This window comes from Corvus moneduloides, chromosome 1 (genome assembly GCF_009650955.1).
Source record: "Corvus moneduloides isolate bCorMon1 chromosome 1, bCorMon1.pri, whole genome shotgun sequence".
Lineage (NCBI taxonomy): Eukaryota > Metazoa > Chordata > Aves > Passeriformes > Corvidae > Corvus > Corvus moneduloides.
Genome location: NC_045476.1, coordinates 48,309,897 through 48,334,941, shown reverse-complemented (window position 1 = coordinate 48,334,941; position 25,045 = coordinate 48,309,897). Strand labels below are relative to the sequence as shown.

Genomic DNA, 25,045 nt, shown 5'->3' with positions numbered 1-25,045 from the left:
AATCCAGCCTCTGAATTGTCCTTTACACCCTTAAAAATGCTGGACAACCCCTGCACAGTTGTCTCCTGAGATGTGGGAGCTGAGAATACCCCATCTCCGACACCAACCAGACACAGGAACACGAGCCATCAGGGCAGAGTTTGTCTGGGTGCAGAGCACTCAGAAGAGGCAGAAAGCTGTACCACCACAACTCCAAAAGCCAATCAAAGCTACACACCAGCCTCAAGAGCAGTCAAGTGAATTCTCTGCAAGTAATCTGAGATCCTGGGGTAGCTTTTGGATCATCTTGCACCTAGTTTCAACCTCCAGCACCCAAAGAACTGTTGGGGTGCGGGGGCTGGGACTGCCACTGGATGGCATGAGGACTTCATAAGGCATCTGCCATCATCTGTGTACCTTTAAGGACCTATGCCTTCAAAAGAGGAGAAAATCTGGGTGTGACCTGCTAAACTTTTGCTACCGCAGTGAAATTTTAAAAACATGCCCTGTTATCTATAATAACAATATTTTCTTTAAAAAACCCTGTTCCTGTTTAAACTTTTAATTTTTCTAAGAAACCAGTTCTGGATGCTTTTGAGCTGCTGTGAATTGCTACAGATGCCGTAAATCTGCAATCACAAATACCCTCACTATGCCATGATCTCATCCAGATTTTTTAATGATCCATCAGCCCCAGTACACCCCAGGCTTTGGTGAAGGGGGGGAGGGAAGTATTTTCAGGCAGAAAAATTTAAGGAGATTCTAAAGCAGAAACCTACGTGGGATGAATTAGGCCATGGAAGGTTTGAAAAACAGTAACCACGCATAGCATGAGGAGCTTGTGTAACGTGAAATTTGACCTATACTTCTGTCTAAAAGGAAACTGGTGTTAGAATTACAGCGACTCTTCGGCACTTTTTCCACTGCTGCAATGTAAACACTTTGTTGTACGTCTGGGCTCAGTTTGCTGAGGTACAGCAAAAGCCACGGCCAAACTCGTACATCACTTTTATTGCTCTGGTTACTTAGGTTGCTCACTATTTACTCTCACAGATGATTGAGGAAGAAGATGGCAGTAGAAGGGCACTCTAAAAATCTGGAACAGGAGGAAACAATTATTAACCTGGGACCAGATCAGGAGGCGATAGAGAAGTTTAGACTGGCACTACCTGGTTTGCACGGACACAAAGGCCCTTGTTGGGCAGGGCCCCTTTTGCACGGCAGGACTCACAAAGGCACTACACTGCAGAGAACTTGGCAGCCCCACTTCAAGTAGGAAAAGACACCTCAAAAGGATGGTTTGAGTGATTTCTTGTTTCAGCCTTGGACATTTATACATGCTTTTGTAATCTTGGCTCTTCATCCTGAAGTTTTCTTTGTGGGTCTGGTTCCTCTGTTTGACTTGCAAGCTCTGGCTTGCTCCTTTCTTTCAAGTAAATTCCCTTGTTTCCCTCTCACTTCAATATTCTCCTTCCCTAAGCTCTGCTGGGTCTCACCACTCATAGGTCAGCCTTCCTGGGGGTTTGTGCCACCTGACAGGACCCTCATCCTTACACCTGCCAGACAGACGAGCCCAATGCCTCGGCAGCCTTGGGAGGTTTCACTTTTCCTCTTGCCCAAGGCCAAAGAAAAGTCACAGATATAAGCTACATTCTGTATGCACTGAAATCTATTCTTTTTATTACTAAATTTGCACAAACTAGAAAATTCAAGACAAATACTCTAGGGTTTTCTCTATGCTAGCATATATGCATTATTTTTGGGGTCTGTTGTATCTGCTATGTCTCAAACATCATTTGCTCTTTGGATGTTGCCTGAGTAAGTTTATCTACATCTTATATGCATTTCCAATGTCCTTCTCCAGACCTGGAGACCACTCAAGGGGTATTAAATAAAAGGAAAACTAATCAACACCTTCATAAATCCCATTTTAGCTCCTACAGGTGGCATTTTGCAAAGCACATTAACTACTTGACATCCATACACTTCTTGACAGGGCATCTGAATTTGGATGTAAATCCGAAGTCTGGTGAGGGTGAACCCCACAGAAAAAAGGATAATACCTTTGGGTTCCTTTGAATAACACAGATGATTTTCTAAAAATCAAATTTCAGGCACCAAAGATGAATCACAGGAAGAAAAAAATATCCATAAACAGAAAACTATAAAGTAATTGTAACTTCATTTCTAGCTCAGTAAGCAAAATTAGAGAAGAAAGCAAGCTTCAGAACTTCAAAGACTTGTGTTTAAAGCATCTAGAAGTCAGTGTGTTTCACATTGATTTAGATGTTTCTGACTATCCCACAAAGAAATTTACATGTAATTTGAAGAAAAATATTTCCCCCAGGATCTGTGGCTTCTCAAGAAAATCTATGTCATATTATACAGAGTACCAATACCTATTACAAGCAAACAATTTTTAAAAATAAAAGTTCCTGAGGAACAACGAAATGCTTATGAGTATTTGCACTGCCTATGGGAAAGCGCCAGGAGACAGCAGCTGGGCAGGAGGCCAGCAGGGGCTTCTGATACACATCTGGGCTTGTGTATAAACATGTTCTCCTTACAGTTTCCATTGTCTGCCCCAGCCCATTCCTTGGGAGTATTTGTTGTACTCATTCTTGTCTTATTTACCTTTCCATAATGACTTTTCAGTGCAGAGGCCGTCTCTTATCCTTGAACATTGTTTGCAAAAAGGTGCCCCATCCCTACTGGGTCCTTTAAGCAGTACTGTAATACAAATAAAATCTCTAAAAATACCATTCTGCTTCTCAAACTTACGTCACCTAAGGCCAGACAAAAGAAAACTGTATATCCTCCTTTCCTCCTCGCTCCCTAAAGGAATGCATCCTTTCTCAGCCGTAAAGTGAGCCTGGCAGTTACTGTATGTGCATGTCTGTGTTCCTGTTTGGAGCACTATAATTGTTTTACAGTCCTGACTGTGATTATCCAGTACCCACCAGAAAATCCCAGGGCTTTGATCACAGGACTCCCTACCCAGACGCTGCAAATAATTCGTCGGACAAGTGGGTTAAGCAGAAGGAAGATAAAGAGGAAACAAGAAACACAGCTGACACAAAGCTAAAAGGAAGGAAACAAAGATAAAAATGCAAAAAGAAAAAAAATAGGCTGAAAATAAAAAAGGGAGGAAACAGAGCCCAGAGAAAAGAGAATGAGGTGAGGCAGAATTTAAGGAAATGTGTTTTCCTACGAGGACTAAACAGAGGTGAGTCTCTTAGGAGAATACGGTACTTTTTATTTGCTGCTGCTCCCTGTCAGCCCCTCTAAGGGTCATTAACTTCTTCCCCCGGCTGCTCTACCATTAATGGTGTACAAGATACCCCTTATAGACAGTCCTCCTGCATTTGAGATGAAGGTAGTGAGATAGCAGAAGCAGGCACAAACAGCTTGCTCATTTGGGCAATAAAAAGACAGAGGGCTGGCAGTCAAACAGAGAACAGACAGGATATAGCAAATTACAGGGTTCTCCTTCCAGCCTTTGCCATTAAGTGAATGTTTTCTGCGATGCATAGATGCCCTCTGGGCACATGACTTCTAAAAATCACCATGGCTTGTTTGCTTCCTGAGCTAGGGATTTAGCTTTTTATACCATACCCTCTGTCTGGCACAGCTCCTACCACACACAAGGAAAGTACTGATCATCAATAATGTGAGTTTATCTGCGAAGTAATACTTGCAAGTAGTCCAAAACCATCTTTCCCTGTGCCCTGGCCCTGGAAATGGTGTTCAGTTTTTCCAGTAACTGGAGAATAAACACTACATAGTTCAGGATAATCTCAGCAAAAAGACTTGTATGTCACTAAGAAAACAGCACACTGCTTCCTTGTCCATGTCTTATGAAATAGTGTTGTCAGGGTTAAGTGGTCTGTACAGGAACCTGAGTCTTGTGATTTGCTGCTGTGGGAGCTGCTGCAGCATCACTGAAACAGATTTTCATCCACTACATGGTTTCATGCACAGTTTCTCCATTCTTGCCACAACTGTTTTATCTCAAATGCTATTTGGCCTTCCTATATTTCTATTTCATATTTCTGTTCCCTTTTAAGTCCCTACTTATCAGTTATTTAAAGGACAAGCCATAAAATACAATTAGTGAAAAACCAAGCCAGGCACCATGGTTTTTCTAGGGTGTAGGGTCAGCGGTTGGATTTTCCAGTAGTTCATGCAAAAACTCTAGAAAATGACTTAGAGGAAGTGTGCCAACACGCTACTTCCATTCCCAAATGTGAATGGTTAAAGAACACCATACTGAAGTGCAAGATGTTCAACACAATTTCATGTCTCTGCACTGATGCACGTGAAGCAACACTCCTGTAACATCCTGGCATGTTCTACATCGGCCAGCTCAAGGTTCCAGTTTAGAAATCCTTCACTCACATAAAGAGACAAAAATTTCTCATGATGGAGAGCAAGTAAAGAGTGGGGTGGGGTAGGGGGGCCAGGGAATTGTTTCCCAGGTGTCATGCAGAGGGATGCAAGCCCTGCACATGTGGTCACTGACAACTGTGCAGGCAGGTCACGGGAACTTGGACCCAGGACAGAATGATGCCAGAATTTCTCCAAGACTCAGTCTTCCCGAGGTGAATTCTGGCCTGCACGATGTTAACCACTACATTCCACACATCATCTTTATCAGAAAATGCACCCTGGGCACCGTCTCACTAAAGAGGAGGTGATATCTAGCAGTTAAGCAGAAGGAATTCTTTCTGGCACAGATAGACAGAAGCTTTTTATTTCACGTTTCTGAAAGGGACCCAAGAGCTTATTTTGCTTGTAGTAAGAGATTATTTTGCTCCTGCATTCTGCAGTTAATTTGTCTAAATAACACAAAGCTCGTTAAAATGTGTAAAGCAAAAGAGTTGCTGTATGTAATCTCTCTTGACAGACAGACATCCCTTGTAAAACTGATAAACTTGGCTGTGCTTGAGAGGAAACCAGTGAAAAAAATATTCTGCTAAAATGTCACAAAAATAATTGTGAAAAGTCTATTAAATGAGAATACTGCAAACTGATTTTAGAGGCTTCCCCCACCACCTACACCAGCAGGAAATGAGGTAGGTCTGCACTACTACTTACCTTATATCTTTTTTTACATCCAGGAACAGGACAGGCAAAAGGTTTCTCATCCCCTCCGTTCATGCACATTGAACTAAGGATAGCTTCAGAGCTGATAGCACTTTCTGTAGTCCAGGACTCATCACTGTCTGATTCTTCATAGTCTACTTCCTCCTCATCATATTCACTACCTAGAAAAGCAGAATAGTCAGATAAAACAAGAATAAATAAGAGCACAGCAAGATAACTCATTCTGCATTTATTACATCAGCTACAATGACTTGTAATTTCCCCACTTTTGTCTTTTCTGGAAGACAGTTATTTTAAATTTTATAACCCTATCTTTCTTGTAGTTATTTATTCCTTCATAAAGACACCAGTGGTTCTTTTTCTAATAACCAGGACAGGCATTATTAATATATCTTCATAAACTGTTAACTGCATGGCACAGAAAGTTCAAAGGACTGATTTTAAAATGCAGTTTCATTGCTTCTCAAACACCAGGATTCTTCCGTCTTTCCCAGTGCCCAAACAGAAAATGTGCTCCCTCCCCTCCTCCAATTAAAGCTAATTTTAAGGCATTTCTTTATGCAATACAATACTGAAGAGTGTAATTCTACAGATCATAAACAGTGTAAAATAATATGTTGACAAGTCCTAATGCATTTACTAGCCCTTTGGAATTAATAGGAATTATAGCACAACATTAATAAGAATTATATTGTAGCAATTATAGTTGTGAAATTCATTCCCTCAGGTGTGGGTATAAATTGCATTGTGTGGCTGCCCTGAACAGACCACATTATGTTCCAGATATGCTACGACAGCCATCTGAGCAGCTGGTGCTGAGTTTATTTATTATTTTTAATTGCAGTAACTATTAATGAAATCCTCTGAAGAAGTTAAATGTGAAACAAGAGAAATTAGAAAAGCAGAATTCCAACTGTAAAAATACAGTTGAAAAAAGAAAAGCAGGGGAGGGAAGAGCCACAGCTGATTAAAAAGAAAATATATGCACAGAGGGAGAGAGGGAAAGCTGAGGGAAACTTCTGTGGTGTCAGCAGGAGGTGGTGCTGTGTTTCTCCTCCCCTTTCTTCTTTCCCTTTCCCAGCTCTGCTAAATTTTATCCTTTCTGCTGAAAGACAATTTGGCTCCAAGTGCTGGAATAGCTCCCGCTATTAAAGACAGTTATGTGACACTTGCATGGCTCTTCCCTCATGTGCCCTTTCAGTGCACGGCTCTGAGCAGCTCTACCCGCTGAGGGGAAAATGCAGACAGATGCCTCATGAAGTGACCTGAATTCACAGGGAAAATCCATCCTGCAAAGTACAGCGGGTTCTTAGCGGTGTTTCTGCTTCTGGTGAAACTCCCCACTTACTGTCTCTTTGGACTCCCCCTTCCCCAGCATTCCCAGTCAGACTCAGCACTGAGTAACAACACGTGGCAGCTGGTAGCTGCCAGCACCCAGGGCTCCTGAGCTTTGGTCAGGACAGATGTCAGGCTGTCCATGTTTCTTTCCCGTGGCTCCCATCTGCACAGGGTGGTGTGCAGATGAGGACAGAGGGATGGTTTCCCACCAGCGACAACTGTCGACATGAGCGCATGCACAGGCCCTGCAGCACATCTGGAAAACTCTGCCCTGCTGACTGCGGCTCCTCATCCCACTCTGAATGAGTGAGAGCCAAAGAAAGCATTATTGACCTCTTAAAATATTTCTGAACTCTAGGAACAGTTAACCTAAAATGAAGTTAAGAGTTGTTATAGTTTAATTAACTAATAAAAAAATGGAGGCAGAACCACAACTCTGCTTCTACGATTTCCTGCCCGTGATTGTATCTTGATGGAAAAAATTCCTCAAGCTGTTCCTTTCAAACCTTTTAGCTCAGTGGGGTTTTTTTAAAGCAAATGAAACAGAAAACCCTATTGTAAATACACATAGGCACTCCTAGGACGACAAAATATACAATTTCTAAACAGTGATACCAACAATTTCTGCCTTTATAATCACCCCTCTTGTGAGCCCCCTTAAGAGCGTGTGATTTCCGCCCAAATAGGATTTTGTACTCCTGAAGAAAACGTCATTTGAGACTGTATGGCATCTCGTAGGGACACCACTCCTTCTAGTGATGATAAGGAGCATGCTTTCATAAAGCAACAATCAGTGCTCTTTAAAACTTAATATACAATACAATGTATAAAAGAAGAGATACACAGAACAGTGGGGAGAAGCTGCAGTCAGTACTATTATGCATTTCCTTAGGTTTTCCTAAAGAGATTAAGGGGTGCTCTTTGAATTTTTCTAGTAACTTTGTACAGTAAGATCCAATTCTGTAAAAATGTTTGTCTGTACTTCACTCAAAGGCAGTCTCAGTGAAGGAGAGACAGACGAGACCAAACTGTGTGTGTAAGCATCTCTGAGATCAGACCATTCTTACGGTTTTCTTTTCATTGGCTTACCTGAACAAAAATGCAAGATTTGGTCTAGTACACTCAAAACAGTTCTTTAACCAGTATAAGCAAATGCTCCATTGTCTTAAATTTTTAAATTCAGATGTCACTGCAGATTTTACAAATACAATAAGCTTTTTCATATGAATGACCATATAAATAGGTGTTTCTTCTTGCTCGTAACAGTAATACTAATGGTGCCGTATGACTTCATATGAAGCTGGAACTGCAGTCTATCACTGCTTTTATCTAAGTGTCTACTGAACTCAACTGCTTCTACTCTCTTAAAAAAATAAAATCCAAAAGCCATTAGAAATCCCAAAATGTATTTAAAAGGATCTTAATATAAGGAAAATGCAAAAAAATTTACTGCCTTGAAAAAAAATCATTAGCAATAAAAATTCAACCTTAAAATAATTATGTTGTTTCAGTTGTTATAGAAAAACAACACCAATTTAGTCATGCTTTTAACTGATTCTGCCTCAGAATTTAATTTCCTCAGTTGTCAGTGTCTAAGAGCAGCAACCCATGTGGTGCCTCACTGACTGCGTGCAACACATCAGAGAGGGGGGAAATAAAACAAGAGGGAAAACAAAAAGCACAACGCGCAGGTTGGCGCTGCCATTATAAACAGCCCCTGGATGAGGTATTTTAATTAAGTGGTGCAGGGCTGAGCACGGTTTCTCTGCGAGGCCGTTCCCAGCCGGAGCAGGAGGCGCTGGCCCTGGGTTCCACATCAGGTGTACAAACTGCAACCTGAGCCCGGCTCCTCGGGCAGCGCTCCCGGGGACCAGCAGCGCGCTGAGGGGAAGTGCACGGCAGCGCACTTTGATCGAGACAGACTTAGTTAATTGCTTGCCTTTTTTTTTTTTTCTCCTCCTAAAAACTTGGTTGGTGTTTCAAAATTATATCTGTAAATATTTACTTTTTTAAAGGAAAAAAAAAAAAATTAAGCACCTTTGCATCCAACCTATGGCCTGTTCCAGGGTGTAACAACTGCGTGACTTTGGGCATTGAGCTGAGCCCTTCCTGTAGCACAGGTGCCAATGGCTTCACCCTTTCTCCTCACGGTTGGGAAGTGGACTGAATGTTCCTCCCCCAGGTATTCAAAGGAAAAATATCAGAATTATGCTTCAGAAGTCTAAATAGCAAAAAAAACCTCCCCCAAAACTCAACAACACACAGTGCTCAAAGACAAAGCATCTAAATATCTGGCTGATAGAGAAGCACATGCTTTCAGCAAGGCACTGTACAAACATACAATGTTATTACCATAACTAAATACTAGTTCTATCATAGCAAAAAACCTGCTCTCTGTCTCTTTCCTCTGGCAATACTTTTTCTGAGGCTCCTTGCTAGCTCATTACTCTTTAACATAATAACCAATTTTATCATCTGGCTTTCATCCAGAGACCCTACACAGTTCTACCTTGGCCTAACCTAAACCACTGCTTTCTTATCCAAATAACTCAGTAACATCTTCTTAATACTGCACGCACCCTCGCATGCAATATTCCCTCAGTCCTGGCCCACAAAGCCATTTCCCCACTCCTCGCTCCAGTGGCCTTGCCAAAAGACTCACTTCATCTGTGCTGCCCCCAGCAGATCAAAAAATGACACAAAACAAAGGCAAGGAAAGAGTGGCTAGTTTAGTTTTTTTTTCTTCCCTGCAATTTTCCATGCTGAGACAATGCCACTACTCCTCAAAGGGGAGGTGGACTCCACTAGGCACAACTCACACAGGATGTCATATTGGAGCCAGGTATCACATAAAATTACCCGTTATGAGAAGCCACAAAACATACTGGGTCACAAAGAGTTCCAGCAAGTTCTTTCTCTTGTAATTTTCACACTGCATTTAAAGAACCCATCACAAATGAAGAGGCTGTCTATGTCACAGCCAAAAGTAAAGACACGCACGAAAAGGGATTATGATTACTGCCTGTAAGGTAAGAAGCCTTTGTTGTTTGACAAAAAGCAAAGCCGACCATAAAGACTTGGTCTACACCTCTGCTGCCAGTCAGTTTTGCTATCAAAATCAGTGAGAATGTCACTTAATCCTACAGCAAAGATCTCACCTCTTCGATGCCCATCTACTACTTTTTTGTTTTCCAGTAGATGAAGTCAGTAATTTAAAGAGCTCAGAAATGCTTTGCAGAGAGCTAATTCATTTGACATTCTGGAACAGACAACATCCCAGCTACACTGCTGAAAATCTGAGGCTTTATCTTTTATGTTTCTGGGGTTTATTCTGTATTCACACCACTGCAGCCATGATAAATTCTGCCTTTTGCTTGAGCGAATTCATTCTATCGTGAGATTTAGAGGGTTTTCCCCTGAACTTTAAATGAATCTTTGTTCTAGCAGGTGCACAGCATTTGTTGTTACATTGCTTTTCAAATCCAAAGACTTCTCTGCTGTGCCTTTAAATATAAAAAAGACAAAGCTGATTAAAACCAGCACAAGCTGTGTGTGCCATTTTAATGAGTAGGATCTATCTTGACCTCTGATCAAAAACATTATGAGTTCTTCCTTTCTCCTCCCATGAAGAAAAACAAACCCAAAACATCCTTGCCTATTATTTTTGTGACCAGAAAGGATACATTTAAGTAACAATGAATAACTATGAGCAAATAGCTTACTGCAGTGGGAACCAACATTACTAGTGTCATTGAAAGTTCATGGTAATTCCAAGGATTTCTCATAAAAATTCAGCTTCACACTTTGTCCCGTGCGGGACTTGCAGTTTGTATTTCATAGAAACAGTTTTATGAGAGCACTTCTTATGTTAAGAACTTTGCATTCCCATATACTGCGACAGTTTTCTTGATAAAAAAAGTGAATTATTAATACTATGTGAATTTTGGGTTAACACTAAAGCACATTTATGGATTTGTCAGACTTCTTCCCTCTGTGCCCATGGATGCACACAGCCTCCTCCATACTTGAAAGCAGGGACAGTGTCCCTACAGCTGATACTCATTGCTGATCTAAAGACATATCAAGTCATTCAAAATGAAATATTCTTCCTTTATATAAAGAACAGGAAATAAATGCTAGGGGCAATGAAATACAAACCAGTTAAATAACAGCTGCTATGCAAGTCTTTAGTCTAGAAGCTGTAGCAGGACTCTCTCAGCTGAGAGCTGGTATGGGTAGCAGAGTGCACTGGCTCTGTGAACTCCAGCAACAAATGTCAGACACTAGATCATCCAGCCAGACTAAGCCAGGGTCTTTGCTAGCTTGCTTGTTTTAGTGGGTGGGGGGAGAGGGGACTCAGAGGACAGAAAGCAGTTTTCAGCCTTTGTGAAAAGCCTGCTCAGATTAATTTCTTAGATCTTCAAAAACACTTCTACCATTCATGTCCACAAAGATGATGTAGACACAACTGAAGAAAACCCAGAGAAGTTTAACAGAGCACTTTGCAGTGCTACAGACACTGGCATTTTAGACAGTAAGGGCAATTCCAGTGTTTGGATTAGGCACCTAAATACAGCAAGCACTAGGTTCGCCTCAGTGAAGGCTGGAGCCTTCTCCAGCACATGGGCACAAGCACATGCAGTTGAGTTCTTGCTCTTCTCCCAGCAAATATTTCTGATCCTCACTTCTGGGTGAGGAGAGGCAATTCTGTTCTCAAAGCCAACTGCATACTTGGAACTTTGCTGTCACTGGCGGGAGCTGATTGAGATGGTTATGGTTTGTCAAATGGGCACTTGCCAGGGCTGGCAGAGGCCTCCATCCCTCTTCACAATCACAACAGAGCCACCAAAATAGCAATTACGACTTATTACTGCCTTGGGGGCGCAGGGTTGTCCCGCTGGCCGCTGCCAGCCCTGCACAGCGTGTCCCGCAGGCTCTGTGGGCTGTGGCCACCACTGCTGGCCTGCTCACGCCAGGAGCACTCCCTCATCCTGCCTTCAGCTGTCACCACTGCCAGCAGCATCCTCTTTCCCACGACACTAGTCAGAGCAGGCTTTGGCCAGAACAATGTCTTCTGGAGAAACCAGCCTTCCTCTTCTCTTTTCCAGTCCTCGCCTAGCTCAGATCAAGTGTCAAGCGCTAAATAACGAGCTGTTAGGACGTATTACTGCCCAGAAGAACTAATCTTCTATTGTCTCTGGCTGAAGCAAGGCTCAGCTAATGAATGAGCACCAAGAGAATTTCAAAAATGTACCTTCTCATGTAATCATGTGAACATGGATTCAAATACAAAGAACAATACGGTTTTTATCATTATTTTTAGGCACAAGGCACTTAAAAGCACTAGAGAAAATAAGTTAGACAAAAAACCGCCGAAAACCAAAATCTTTTTCATGTTTGTTCGCATCATTTAAAGACTAGCTGTCAGACCACACTTTCAGACCTCCACTGCTATACCAAAAGAGGGAACGTTTAAGCAACTAAGGTTATGGGTAGGTGTTTCTGGACATCTTCTCCCCTCTCTCACAGTCAAACGGCAACTGTAACTTGCACCGTCACAGAGATGGTCTGAAAAGATCCCTCCCGCAGCTGTTTTGGAGGGCGGTACTTCAAACAGGATGAACCCACACATAGTTACACACCCAGTCCATGGAGCACACTAGTGTTTTAAATGAAATGGTAGATAGGTCAATTCCAACATCTCACACCAACTGCAGTTTTCATTTCAATGCTCTCAGTGTAAGCTCATGCTGAATTTTAAGTGACTGAAAATGTATCCCATTACAAGGTTTGAATTCACTTTGGAAAGCATGCAGACACTCCTACAGGTAGAACACAAACCTGAACACATTGTATTTTGGTATAGAATGATTTTGGCTGAGCTAACCTATATGTGAAATCAACCTAAAATGTTGGAGGCTAAGCTAAAATGATAAAGGTACAAAATAAACATAAAGTTTTTTATTTAAAGTGCTACAAGTATGACATTAGTGCTACATATTCTTATTCACTGTCTGCAAAATGGAGAACTATTTACACATGAGATCTGCTCTCCATTTTGGGCTACTAGAGAAACAGAACTAACACACTCAGGTTAAAAAGAAGAAATAGTCCTCCAGAGCCAACACTGGGGTTGGTGGAGCAGCTGGACTCTGGCCTTAGGAGCAACTCTGTGCCATTTTCTTTCGTGGTATTTCTGTATCTTGATACTGGTATAGCAAAGAACAGTCCTTAAAACTAAACCACTGTAAATCCCAATCCAAAGTTTATAAATCCACTTGCACGCCTATATAAGCAGATATGTTACAACTTATTGAAAGTATAAATGCAAATAAAACATACATGTAATAAGATAAATAAAAGAAAAAAACCACCCCCCACTTCCAATTACTTGTGGAACAGCAACTAATCACAAAAACATGCATGTAAAGAACTGATTCTGGAAAAAACAGTCAACTGATACCACGGCATGTGTTTTGTAGAGCAGGACTTTCTGAGAACGCTGCAGAGGTGCTAAAGCAAATTGTTATAATGTCACTGCACAATGTGCTGTTGAGGTTTTATGGTCACACTGCGCCAATAGTCTCGGGAAGTTATTTTGCATTCTTATATAAACTTTTTCCCTCAATCCTGCTTTCCACAAAAAAGGGCTTTCAATAATGTACAATCTTGTGTTTATACACAGTACAGGAAAAACATGATAAACCCAAGAACACAATCTCTACTTTAAACATATTTTAAAAGTAGATTTCTACAACTTCATGTAAACAAGAATAAGCTGTTAAACACTCACCAAAAAAGAGCATAACCTTCCTGTAATTAAATGGCAGTGTTTTACATGGCACTTTTTAAAAATCATGAAAATAAAAAAGTAAATAAATAAATCAATCCAGCAGACCCCTCCCAACTTGAGGCTTAACCTGCAAATTAATGTAACAGTAATAAAACCTATGCCAGCTGGAATCCTTTCTTTTTCTGGCTTTGGCATGAGAAGCAAGAGCAGGTATATGTTTGAAGAAAAACAAAGTAGGACATTTTCCACCTTTAGTCACAGGATGTTAATTGAACTCTGGCAAATGTTTAAAGATATTCTCAAAATGTTCAAGAAAGAATTAAAACCAGTTGGGGCTGAGAAAAAGAAACAATCCATCCTTCCTCCCCCCCTTCTCTCCCCTCAAACATCTGTTCCAGACTTATACTCCAAAAACCACAGTGAAGAACAGCCATAATTAATGTCATTTTGGCTTTTTAGTTGCTAGGCCTGCATTCCAAGGTTAGAAATACAAAAATACAAGTTCAGGGCACTATTACTGTACTTAAGGACTCTCCTGATGCATGTAACAAAAAAGCAGTTTTTCTTTTCTCCTCTTTACCCCTTTTTATAAAAAAAGAGAAGAAAAAATAGAAACGGTACCAGGAAACAGTTCCATGTTGAAGATAAAGGATTACAATAAAAAGTACCTAGATAAATGAACTACACTTTATGAAGCCATGAAAATACATTTGAGACACATTTTATACATGCTTTACAGCTGCACAAAAGCTATCCAGCCACTTACAATACAGGTCATAAAACTTCTAATGCACACAGTCCCTACCCACCCCGACTGCCGTGTGCTCTGCCTTCACCAGCGTGCAAATCCGGCACGGACGCACCGAGCTACGACCAGGCTCCCACCCAAGGCATTGCTATCACTGTCAGGTAGCCTGCACTACACAAGGAGTGCTGCTGATTTCAGCAGGATCCAGCTGGGCAGGGATTTCCAAGATGCTCCTGGGCCTCCTTAGGCCCCCCTGTGTGAATGGGCTGCATTCATGCATGTTAACCCCAGCTCAGCGCATGGAGGACCAGGGTGAGGAGGAGCTGTCGAGGTGCAAAACAACTCATTGCCTTTTCAGCAGCTTTGGGCTGAGGAAATTTCATGTTTATGAGGCCCAAGAGGGTTGCAAACCCCTGGCCAGCAACAAAGGAGGCAATGGCAGATTCTCCACTTCAATGCACTGAAGGGCAGGAGGATTTAATCTGTATGAAAATACACTGACCACTTCTTTCTGTCTGCTTTTGAAGCTCTGACCATCTAGACTTAAGAAACACCATTAGCATGATTTGAGAGCTAGCCCTAAGACTCAGAATTACCAGTATGGGCTAAAATGGCTATCGACTACTGAGCAAGAATCAAGGCTTTTGTCATTCTAACTACAGAAAAAATCTACAGGAAAGATCTGTTTTTTATTAATCCTACTTTGTATTTCTCAGAAAGAAATGCACCCAGGCATAAGAACACATAAGAATTCAGTGGGGAGTCATGTCTCCTCTCTCATTTTTAAAGACAAAGATTCTGATAAAATAAAGTGTGCACTGTGCCTGTTATGCTGTCACAAACCTTTCTTTGAGGCTACCACTGTTTCAAACATATGTTACCACGTGTGAATTTTTTCAGGTGACATACCACTGGGCTGAAATCAAAGTCCTTTTCAAATTGTTATTTTCCATTGCTCCTTGGCTTCTAGTATCCTTTGACATTAGAGGCAGAAGTGCTCAGAAATTGTTGTGAATGGCACTGTCTGACTATATATGGAAAAACCTTACAAGAGGGAGCCTATGCTAGCAAGACAAAGCACTACCCTTCACCTTCAGCAAGAATTAGGGTGGTGTCTTCCACCTGCCAGGCTAAAAAGACAAGAGGATCTTGTGGTTTTAGGGGTCAGCAAATGTTTCATGGTTTTTAGCTCACTTGAAATACACAAAAGCTACAAAGAACCCTGTTTTTCCTAAAATGTTACATAATTTTGAGGATCTTGTACTGGCAAACATTGACTCATGATACACCATTTCCCCTGTGAAATAAACCTCTCTGGGTTATAAGTCATCGAGTGTGAAATGGCATGTTAGTCCTTGCTTTTTATTACTTTTGATTTGCTTTGGCTATAATGCAAGGAAAACTCAAACATTTGCCTAAGTTTCATCATATTCAGCACACTGAAGTGCTGCCTAAACAAGCCTGGTTTTTTTCTGCTAAACCATAACACTGCTGTCAGTGTGCAGACATAGAGCAATTTTTTCAGTCCTCAAGGTACTACAGTGGTACAGATAAATCCCATTCAATCTCACAGTGTAATATATATATATGTATATGTGTAAGTATATATGTGCATATATATATATATACACACACACACACACAATTTAAATAAACACCTAAAACCTCCATGTGGCCGCTACTGTTTCGAACTTGGAGAAAAACATTTGTGTTTTCAGTTAGGAATTTTCAAGATAATTAGCAGATTACTTACAAAGCTAAATAGCAAATAAATAAATAAAAATCCTTTCACCAATTGGCCCTTGCAGTATAAACACACAAACATGAATGCCATCATTGTTACCCAGAACCCCTGAAGTAACTTTTTGAGTGTCACACTATTCCTATGTTAAACCAGTTATGCCACAAGCTGTGAAAGGCAGGCATAATGTGCTTTCTACAAAATAAGTATTTTTTACACGTTTGGAGGAAGAAATGGGTCTATGTGTAACGGGTGTGCTTGTACACAAAAATCCCTATCCTATCACAAATTAACACAGAGATAATCTTTACTTTTAAGCTTATTGTACATTTTTTGTTCTTGACACTGTTAAAAATGGTTTGCCAGGGTAGACTACTACGATGGGGATTATAAAACAGTTCCTGTGCTTGGAAGTACTTTAATCTACAAGCCATGTTTCTATTGCTGCTTTGTAGCTCAAACCCCAAAACTAGTGATGATTTTATGAGTTGCTATAGTCTAGACAACTTGGTTACTTTTCAATTAAATTGTTCCTTGGGGAGAGTACTGTGAAAATTCCCATACAATTAATTACAGGTATGTGCAATTAAAATACAATTCTACAGCACAGTAGCTTTACAATTGCCGGTGCAATTTATGTCTGTATCAAACAAGAATGCTCTGAAGGGGCTGAGAAGATGAAGTACAACAAGCAGGAGATTACATGTAAAGCTACCTGTAGTGAATGAGATGAAATAAAAGGTAGTGTTAAATTTTTGTGTGCCTTTTTCTCTGGTAAGATTCAGAATTCTACTAGAAAGCACAAAATCTGACAACTGAGTTAATCTTCCCAGAACATACTGTTATAACAAACAGGTCTCAACACATTTTTACTGCCAAGTTAAAGAGCAAATGAGAAATTTAACAGAATTACAATGGAAATGCACACACATAAAGCAGGAAAATGAAGAAAAACAGAAAATGAAGCGAAAAGCTGAGAGGAATAATGATTAAAAAAGGTCAACATGTATTTCCCCTCACAGCACAGCCCCATTTTTCCCCATCAGTTATCTTCATATTAGTCTTACTTTCCTCTATATACACTTAAAAATGCCCTTGGTAGCCTTAAAAGCAATTTAAATGGTTAGAAGCACCACTTTCAAATAATATCATTTCGTGAATGCAGTACAGGCCTTTCTGTACTTAGGTTGTAAGACTTAGGTTATAAGTTAGTTTAGGATGGAGTTAAACAAAGCACTAAGCAGGGGAGGTTATCATAGCATGTCTCTATATGCAAACATAGAAAAGATTAGTTCCAGGAGAATCTCCATAATTTTGCTCCATCTTCACAAGTTTACAGGATCAGGGGGAATGCCAAACCTCTGAAAAATTACGACACTCAAGGGTCATGTCAGCTTGTCTTGCACAGCCCTGCAGAAATACTTTGGGATCTGTACCCAAAGCCACAGGACTATGAAAGAACTGTAGTCATGGACTTGCAGCCCTGTACTCCTCGCAGCCTTAACCAACACTCCTCATTCACTTGGTAAGGCAAACAGGGCTGGGGTTTGCGAGTCCTTAGGACTCTGGTTTTGCCTAGGAGATAAAAAAAGACACCAGGGCCTCCCTTGTAAGAGATACAGCCATCAAAGTGGGCCAGCTCCCGTCCTTCCTTCTTTTAGGGTCCAGCCAAACTGCAGAGCAGGTACCCAGGTAATCCCACAGCTAGAGGTCAAAAAATGCGCAGGTTTGACCAAGTTAATGTTCTTGGTCTTCAAGATAATTTCCAGCTGTTTGATTTGGTGCTACAAGTTAGTCCAAGTCATGATAACACTGTTGCTGTGCCTGCAATATGGAGTTATCTCTGCTCTGCAGATACTTCAAGCCTAAGTCTCAGTATGTTCTGGGAATGTAATTCTTTTGGTTTGGTTTAGCCACTGAGTAACCAGTTTTACTACATAGTCTTGTCTCTCTAAGGAAGCAAGACAGTCACCTGACAGTTGATGACTGCTAGGAAAAAAAAAAATTTATTTCTGAGGCACTTAGCCAAGCACAGTGATGAGCGCTTGAACATTTTCACTTTGGATTACTGAAGAAGGAGCTGAATATGTACAAGTTTAAAGTCTGGCTCCCTAAAATGGGATGTGACATCTAGCTCTGAAAAAACATCTTCTAGCTGTGGGAACAAATCCCACCTGTTCTAAGAAAACCCCTATAGGAAATAATTGCACTTCTACTTACTATTTTTCATTGTTACTAGAAACCTTCTATTATAGCTTTATTCCTTAAGGCAGAAACTAGAAACTACCACAGATTTCTCTTATTACTCACGCTTAGTCACGACCTCAGCCAAAAGCCTGTGTTAAAATCTCATACCATGTCTAAGCACACACATATACTATAGTTAAGTCACACATTGATCAACTGTTTCGCACAGTGTCATTCATTGTTTTTTAAATTATTTTTTACCAGAACACCCATAAAGCTCTGTTAGAATAGGTGCCTCAGGCTGCTAAATGCTGGGCAATTATATGTACATATTAGTTAGTGTGCAGGATTAATATAGGGCCCCAAACCCGCAATTACATGGAACCATTTTGGCTCCAATAAAGAAAGTTCTCTTCCACCATCTACACAGAAATGTGAAATCCTAGCACCATTGAAGGACCTCAGAAGGAGATTTTGTCAGAGACCACAATTCAGTTTCCACAAGATACTTTAACATAGATTTTATCATACCTTGCAGGCCTGAAATATCAAATGTATTCAAACATTCATTATGCTGGAAAACTGAATTTGGTCTTCATTTTGTGAAGTATGGCTTACTTATTTGCCCATAGTGTTTATCCAAGAGTGAGTCCATATATCTAATTTTTAATAAAAACATAGCATAAAAGTTCTTCAGTTTCTGAGCAGGCAATTAAACAAGTAGAAAATTTTGAACAAGTAATGAGATGGTTCCTCAGACATCTGAGAGCGTTTTTTTGAGCTGCAATAGAGCTTGGTTGATTCATGCTTTACTATGCCGGACACCCCGTAAGTCAAACACACAAAAATGTAACACTCTCAGCCCACTTCTCAGCAACAATTTAATACAAGAGCCCTGGGATTGGATTTCATATTTCTACTTTTCATTATTTTTTCAATTACATCTGTATGATACTACACTACTTTAACATAAAGTGTAATAATTAAATTTAACCATTTACAGTATGCTAACAGAGGTGAAGAATTTTTGAAGTTAATGGCTAAAGCTGGGACTACATAAATTCTTGAGCTTGCAACTCTGCAAGTGCTGAATACTTCATTCCAGTCTGACAAAGCACTTGTTATGTGCTCAAAGTCAGGCAGCATTTACCTCCTTGGTATTAGGTGCTTAACATTAATCACGTGCTTAAAGCGCATGTGACCTGAATTACTTGTAGCATTATTTTCAAAATGCCATCAAGGTGTACTTGTTTCCACTTGCTTGTCCTCCCAGGTCTGATTTCAAGCTCCCTTAAGATCTTAATCAAGGAATATTTTGCAGTGCACTTCCCTTAAAAAAACAAGCCCACCACGAGAGAGCAGTATCTCTCGAGCTGTAGCAATACTGAGTAAATCTTCATTGCCCAAAGAGAAAGGCGTTGCAGATTATGAACCGAATAGCAGATTTAATGGCTCATGGCCTACTCTGATTCAACCTATCATGGAGTTCAGAAATGCCACCTGCTGACAGCAGCCAAACAGATTCTGCTATAAATAGCAGTTCTGCAACAAATTCAGCTTAATTCGGCTACATATTATTAGCATATCCATCAACACAGAAGTTCTGAGTGCCTAACTCCTCCTCCTCCAAGTCTCCAATTAATTCGTGGGGGGAACACCCCTGTTGTTTTACATTTCTGCTGTTCACTCTAAACTCACAAAGTAGTTCAGTTGAGCAGATCTCTTTTTCTTGCTGGATTCTGTTTAATGTGCTGTTACAGCACTCTGTGCAACAGCTGTCTGTGCCATTTGATTACTTCATTGTTGAAAGCCTGACATATGGAAACTCTACTGAAATGTTAGCTGCTTTGATACCTATGAAGAGGAATGAGCTTTTACATTACAACAACGCATTTTTTAAACAACTAAAAGTAAAAAAATTAAACACACATTTAGAATCTAAACCATATTAGTTTCCAGCATGCCTGTTACTCTATTTCAATGCCCACTTCCAAAGGCTGGTTACTATTGTGGTTTTGGTTGCTATTACCAGCAAACAATGGTGTGGTTTTCTTTCAGCTTTTGCATTCTTGGAAAAGAAAAGGGAACAGATTCAAGAGGAGGCCTGTGGGATTCCTTCATGAGTTATACATGAAGGCGAATGCTAGACAGCAGAATTACAGGAATGATCTCTCATGTCATTGAGATAACAGTACATGAAATAACAAGGTTTATTGGGAAAAGTCACTAACTGCCACACAGTATTTCACTTCTCAAAATCAAAGCTTCCACAACAGACAAGTCCTTAATGGACCAGAAGAAAGCTGAATCCTTACAAATCAATTTCTGAGTCCCAACTGCCTTTGGTAGGTAGAGAAAGGAGCTCCTTTGTTGTAATATGCAGACTTTCCTCCCCTGTAAATTAGTCACCCATAGAGGGAACAATGATGCTCTAAATTATTTCATCATCAGCAAGCAAGAACTCTCGTTAACACAGAAGGAAGCTGTAATGTTTTGGTCACTGTTTTGCCAGTAGTAGCATTTGAATCCTGAACAAAATCCATCCTGATCAGAGAAGAGATTAATAGTCTGAGTTGTTAGGATCTATTAATTTTATTGAGTAAAAATTTATATGTACCTTTTAGAAGATATTCCCTAATGATATAAATGGGACATGATTCTCTTTAATTTAGTTACCTAAACCTGAATCAAACACAAATATATTTAAAATTATTGCAAATATTTAATAATGCAATCACTCCAGCTATAAAAAGTACTCTTAATTACACCAGGCTCTGAAAAAAAGACACTAGGGGAAGACTGATTTTCTTCCTTTTGATTGAAAATTAATTGAATTTCACTTTCTGTTACAGAATGACATATTATATTAAGTCATGTTTCACCACTAGTATGATTTATTAGACAAAAATTGGCCCGTTTCACACAGTGTGTTCTAACTGACTGAAATAGTGCAGCTTTAGGATTACTGACAAAGCTACAACGCGATCTTGATTTCAGTTTTAGAATATGCTCTATACATCTACAAAACTACTCATTTACTATAAATCTACTAAAGCATCATTCAGATAGTATCCTCAGATGGTAAATGTAATAATTTCTACATCAACAGTAATAATTTGATAGCCTCAGTCATATTTTTTTTCAAATCTTACAACATTACTTTGCTAAATTTTTAGGCATATTTGAATAAATATCACTGTTTAGATCTTAGTTTTCTTAAACGCTAAGGCAAATCCTACAAAGTATTTTTTTCCTCCAGATTACAATGATTTATTACTTTCAAGTTTTACCAGAAAGAAAGAAAAAAAAAATTGACAAGTTAGGTATTTTCTGTGGGTAGAAAACAGTGTCACTTTCATAAATACTGAGACTGGACTGGTGGAAATTTCAAGGAAGTCTGACATATTTATGAAAGGTAAAAACTTTCAAATGCAATCAATCAAAAATGACTGAACAAATATGACTCCCCAGAAAGGCATTTATCCTAATTAATAAGACAAACCAATAGTTAGTCACCTACTCAAATGACAGCTGTAAATCAAAAGGAAACCTGCCAATTCTCTCATGGGGTCAGCCTATGACCACCCATGAAAACTGCACACTTTCATCTCCTTTCCCAAGTGGAAGGACTGAGAAATGGCCACAGCTGTTCCAGGCAACCACAGCATCCTCAACACTTCGTGCCAGGACTGGCTGCCATCCACTGCTCCAAATGATCAGGCAGTAAATAGGTCCATAAACCCATTAAAACAGCATAAATGTTATAACTTGTAATCTATTAAAATAAAAAATAAACAGGAAAGGATATCTGAGAGCCAGCTTCTTCCGAGCAAAATGTAATGCTAATTATGAGGTTTTCAAGTACTCCAGCTTTTCTTTTTTCCTTTTTTTTTTTTTTTTTTTTGGAGGGGAAGGTTGGGGAGCAAAAGACTTAGGGCTGAACTATTAAAAAGCCAGTTGGTGGTATTAAACTCTTGCTTTAGGGTTTATAAGAAGGCAAAAAAATTCACTCCAGGCTGAAATTTATTATTCTGGGCCTGGAATAGTTTAAAAAAAAAATAAAAAAAAAAGCAGTCATAAATATAGAAGAAAATAATAAACAAACACAAAACAGTGGTTTCAGATGATTTTTGGCATTCCTTCAATGCAGAAGTGGCTTTTTTTTTAAGTCAGAGATTCATCACTATGAATTACTTTTCTAACTAAAATAGGGAAAAAGGTTATTTTAATAATTAATTCCCAATAAGTTACTATCACTGAACCTCTTTTAAAGCTTTTCAGTATGAAGAGATATCACAGTTTTCAAAGGAATGTCAATGCTCTGACTTACACCAAAAGCCAGGAGGTTAGGGGTGGAAATTTCATCAGTGAGCCACATAGATGCATGAAAGCATTAAAAAAATTAACAACGTATGTTAAGGATGCAATGCCAGCCATATTTTTATCCATAACTAGATTTCATTAGTTTTGTGGGTTTAAAATTGACATTTAAAAATAAAAGCAGCATAAGTTTTTGTGACTTAACTGAGTGCTCCTTAAATAAAGAGATATTTCAGTGTTTGGAGACTGTTAACATCTTTCCAAAATAAGCTGTGTGCTGGTGCTACTTTGCTCTATTTCCCTATCACCCTAAGGAGCCTTTATTCCTGATGGAAGCCATTTCTTTTGCTAAATCCTGCCTGTGAACTCTAACAAGACCATTTAAGCCCTACTAAACAAAGTCTCCCGGGAGACACTATTGTTAAAATAAAACTGGAACAAATTTTTAAAGTGAACTTTCTGCAATCATTAGAGGATGCAGGTCTTAAGAAGAAGAGAAGACTTGTTATAGGAGAGGGAACAAAAAGCCAAATGTAAGCAGAGAGCATATGCCAGCCACCCTGAGGGAACAGAGGGGAGGTATAGAAAATTAACTACTGCATTTCTACTTCCCACCAAAACCACTAACGGGCCATTTTAGGGGACTAACACATACAGAGCCTGAGGATAAATACATGTCTAGCTCATTACCTGAGAAGAGCCTTAAAGAGCACACTTCTTTGCTGAATATTTCTGCTTCTCTGTGAATAATCTCATTTACCAAGAACAAGGAGGTGCTTACACATGCACACACAACACTGACAGCATCGATGTGTGTCAGGCTGGACGCTGCTCAGCTCTGTCTGAGAACGAGGCCCCGTAGCCTTTTGGCACAGATTTTTACTGTAAAACTTAACAAACATTCTCTGCAGCCAAAACACCTTGAACCGCTTCTTATCAGGTTTCACAAGCTAAGGGGGTTTGAGTCTGGTCAATACATAGATGAGAGATCATTACAAGAAATTGCACTTTGTTGAAAATTTATAGCAGTAGCTTAAAACCATCAGAAGTGGTGAGACATCGCTGTGAGGACATGCACACAGGTAGCTGGGATCCAGGCAGCTCCTGGCTTCACCCAAGGCAAGACTAACACACCTGGGAAAGCCAAGATGAGCAGCATATGAAGAGGGAGGACAGTACATGCAAAAGAGGATTCAAAAAAACTAGTGTGGTTTTTGCTTTCTACATTGAACAAGAATGGGAAAAAGCCACATGTGACAGACACTCTCTGCTGAGGAACATGTGTATTTGTATGCCACCTCACCAGCCTGTAGGGCATGATTCCTCTCTGGCATCTGACGTGGCACCACCTTGTGCAGTGACAGTAATGCCAGGCATAAGCCCTCAGGAACTACCCAACAGCTGAGACAGGAGATAATAAAAGGGAAACAGCCATTCTGGAAATTTCATGAACGAGCTGGGTCAAAGCAATCCTATTTTATTTTTGACAAAGTATAGGTCTAAAGGAGGATGAGGACAAGGATTATATTTGGATTATAATGAATACAGGACATAAGGTACCCTAAGGGAAAACAGCCTCTTTGTTTTCTCAAGCTACCACAACATACACGTTTACCTGCATTCAAAGACGAATTAACAAGAGTTTTCTCCGAGTACAAATCAAACAGGACTGCATGGAAGGAATACAGCAATACTCTTCATTCTCACTGGATGCAGTGGAGGGTATGCCTGTAGGGCTTGAAAGCTGTGCAGGCACTATGAGGCTGAAATGTAGGACAATTTACATACTCTAAATGGTTTCCCTGAAACAGATCTTGCCTTGTTATAGGAGAGGGAACAAAAAGCCAAATGTAAGCAGAGAGCATATGCCAGCCACCCTGTTGCATCACCTTGCTAGTCAACTGTCATATATACTTGCCCTTGAGGGAAAAAGATTTGCATTGGCCAATAAAAGACATGTCAGTTGCATATCTAAAACGAGTCTGCAACCCCTACTGTGCTGCCTCTCCAGGCACTGCACCCACAGAAAGAGAAACTCATGCCATGGCATGACTCTGAGTACCTCATCTATCTAAGTTAGGAAAAAATCCTACACCAAGTAAACACTGGGAAAAAACCTGCAGTTATCAGAAAAATCTCAATGCTTACTTTAGGTCCAGAAAAACTTTCAAGATGAGAAAAATGGAAATTCCGGGCTGAGGCTGCTGAAATGCAATGCAGTTAATAGTAAATTCAAAAAAAAGTCTTAAAGAAAGAATGTATGTTTTTTGCTACTAGGATGTTACAAACCCTAGCTTTGGAACAGGGTCCAAAAGGGAACTTGGAACAGAGGGTGCAGAAAGTGGAAGCAGGTGTTATTTATAACCTGGCAGGCAGGACTTGGAGAAATGCAGCCATAACAAGCTGATTCTCTTAACTGCAGGTAAAACAACATTCTGACTAACTTTAAAAGTTTGGAAAATATATAAATAATAAAAGTATTTTGGTAGACAGATGCTGGCTTTTTTTCTTTAGTATTTGATGGAACTTGTTTCAAAGAGTATGTAACTAGCCAGTATTCCTGACAGATGTGCAAACTTATACTACCTGACCACATCATGAATTAGCCTTCTCAGGAGGAGCTGTACAAAAAGTAAACAAAAGAAAGAAGAAACACCTTGCCATCTGTAGGATGTCAAGGAAACGAATCAGTTTGTTTCAAATAGGAGATAATTAAGGAAATGTAAAATTTTCTGAATTACATTAGGACTTTATAATTTAGCTTTTCTCAGCGTGCTTCCCTTTTTCATAACCAGGGACATACTGAACAACCACTTCATTTTACAACTTGCAG

The 25,045-nt window shown here is 39.9% G+C and overlaps 1 protein-coding gene across 1 annotated transcript in view; it reads right to left on the bottom strand.

Annotated features, from left to right (window-relative positions):
• JAZF1 (JAZF zinc finger 1) overlaps nucleotides 1-25,045 on the bottom strand; it is a 188,334-nt gene that overhangs the window by 3,679 nt on the left and 159,610 nt on the right. Inside the window, exon 4 of the mRNA XM_032109087.1 lies at nucleotides 5,077-5,246. Within this exon, the coding sequence (XP_031964978.1) occupies nucleotides 5,077-5,246 (170 nt within the window). The remainder of the gene's footprint in view (nucleotides 1-5,076; nucleotides 5,247-25,045) is intronic.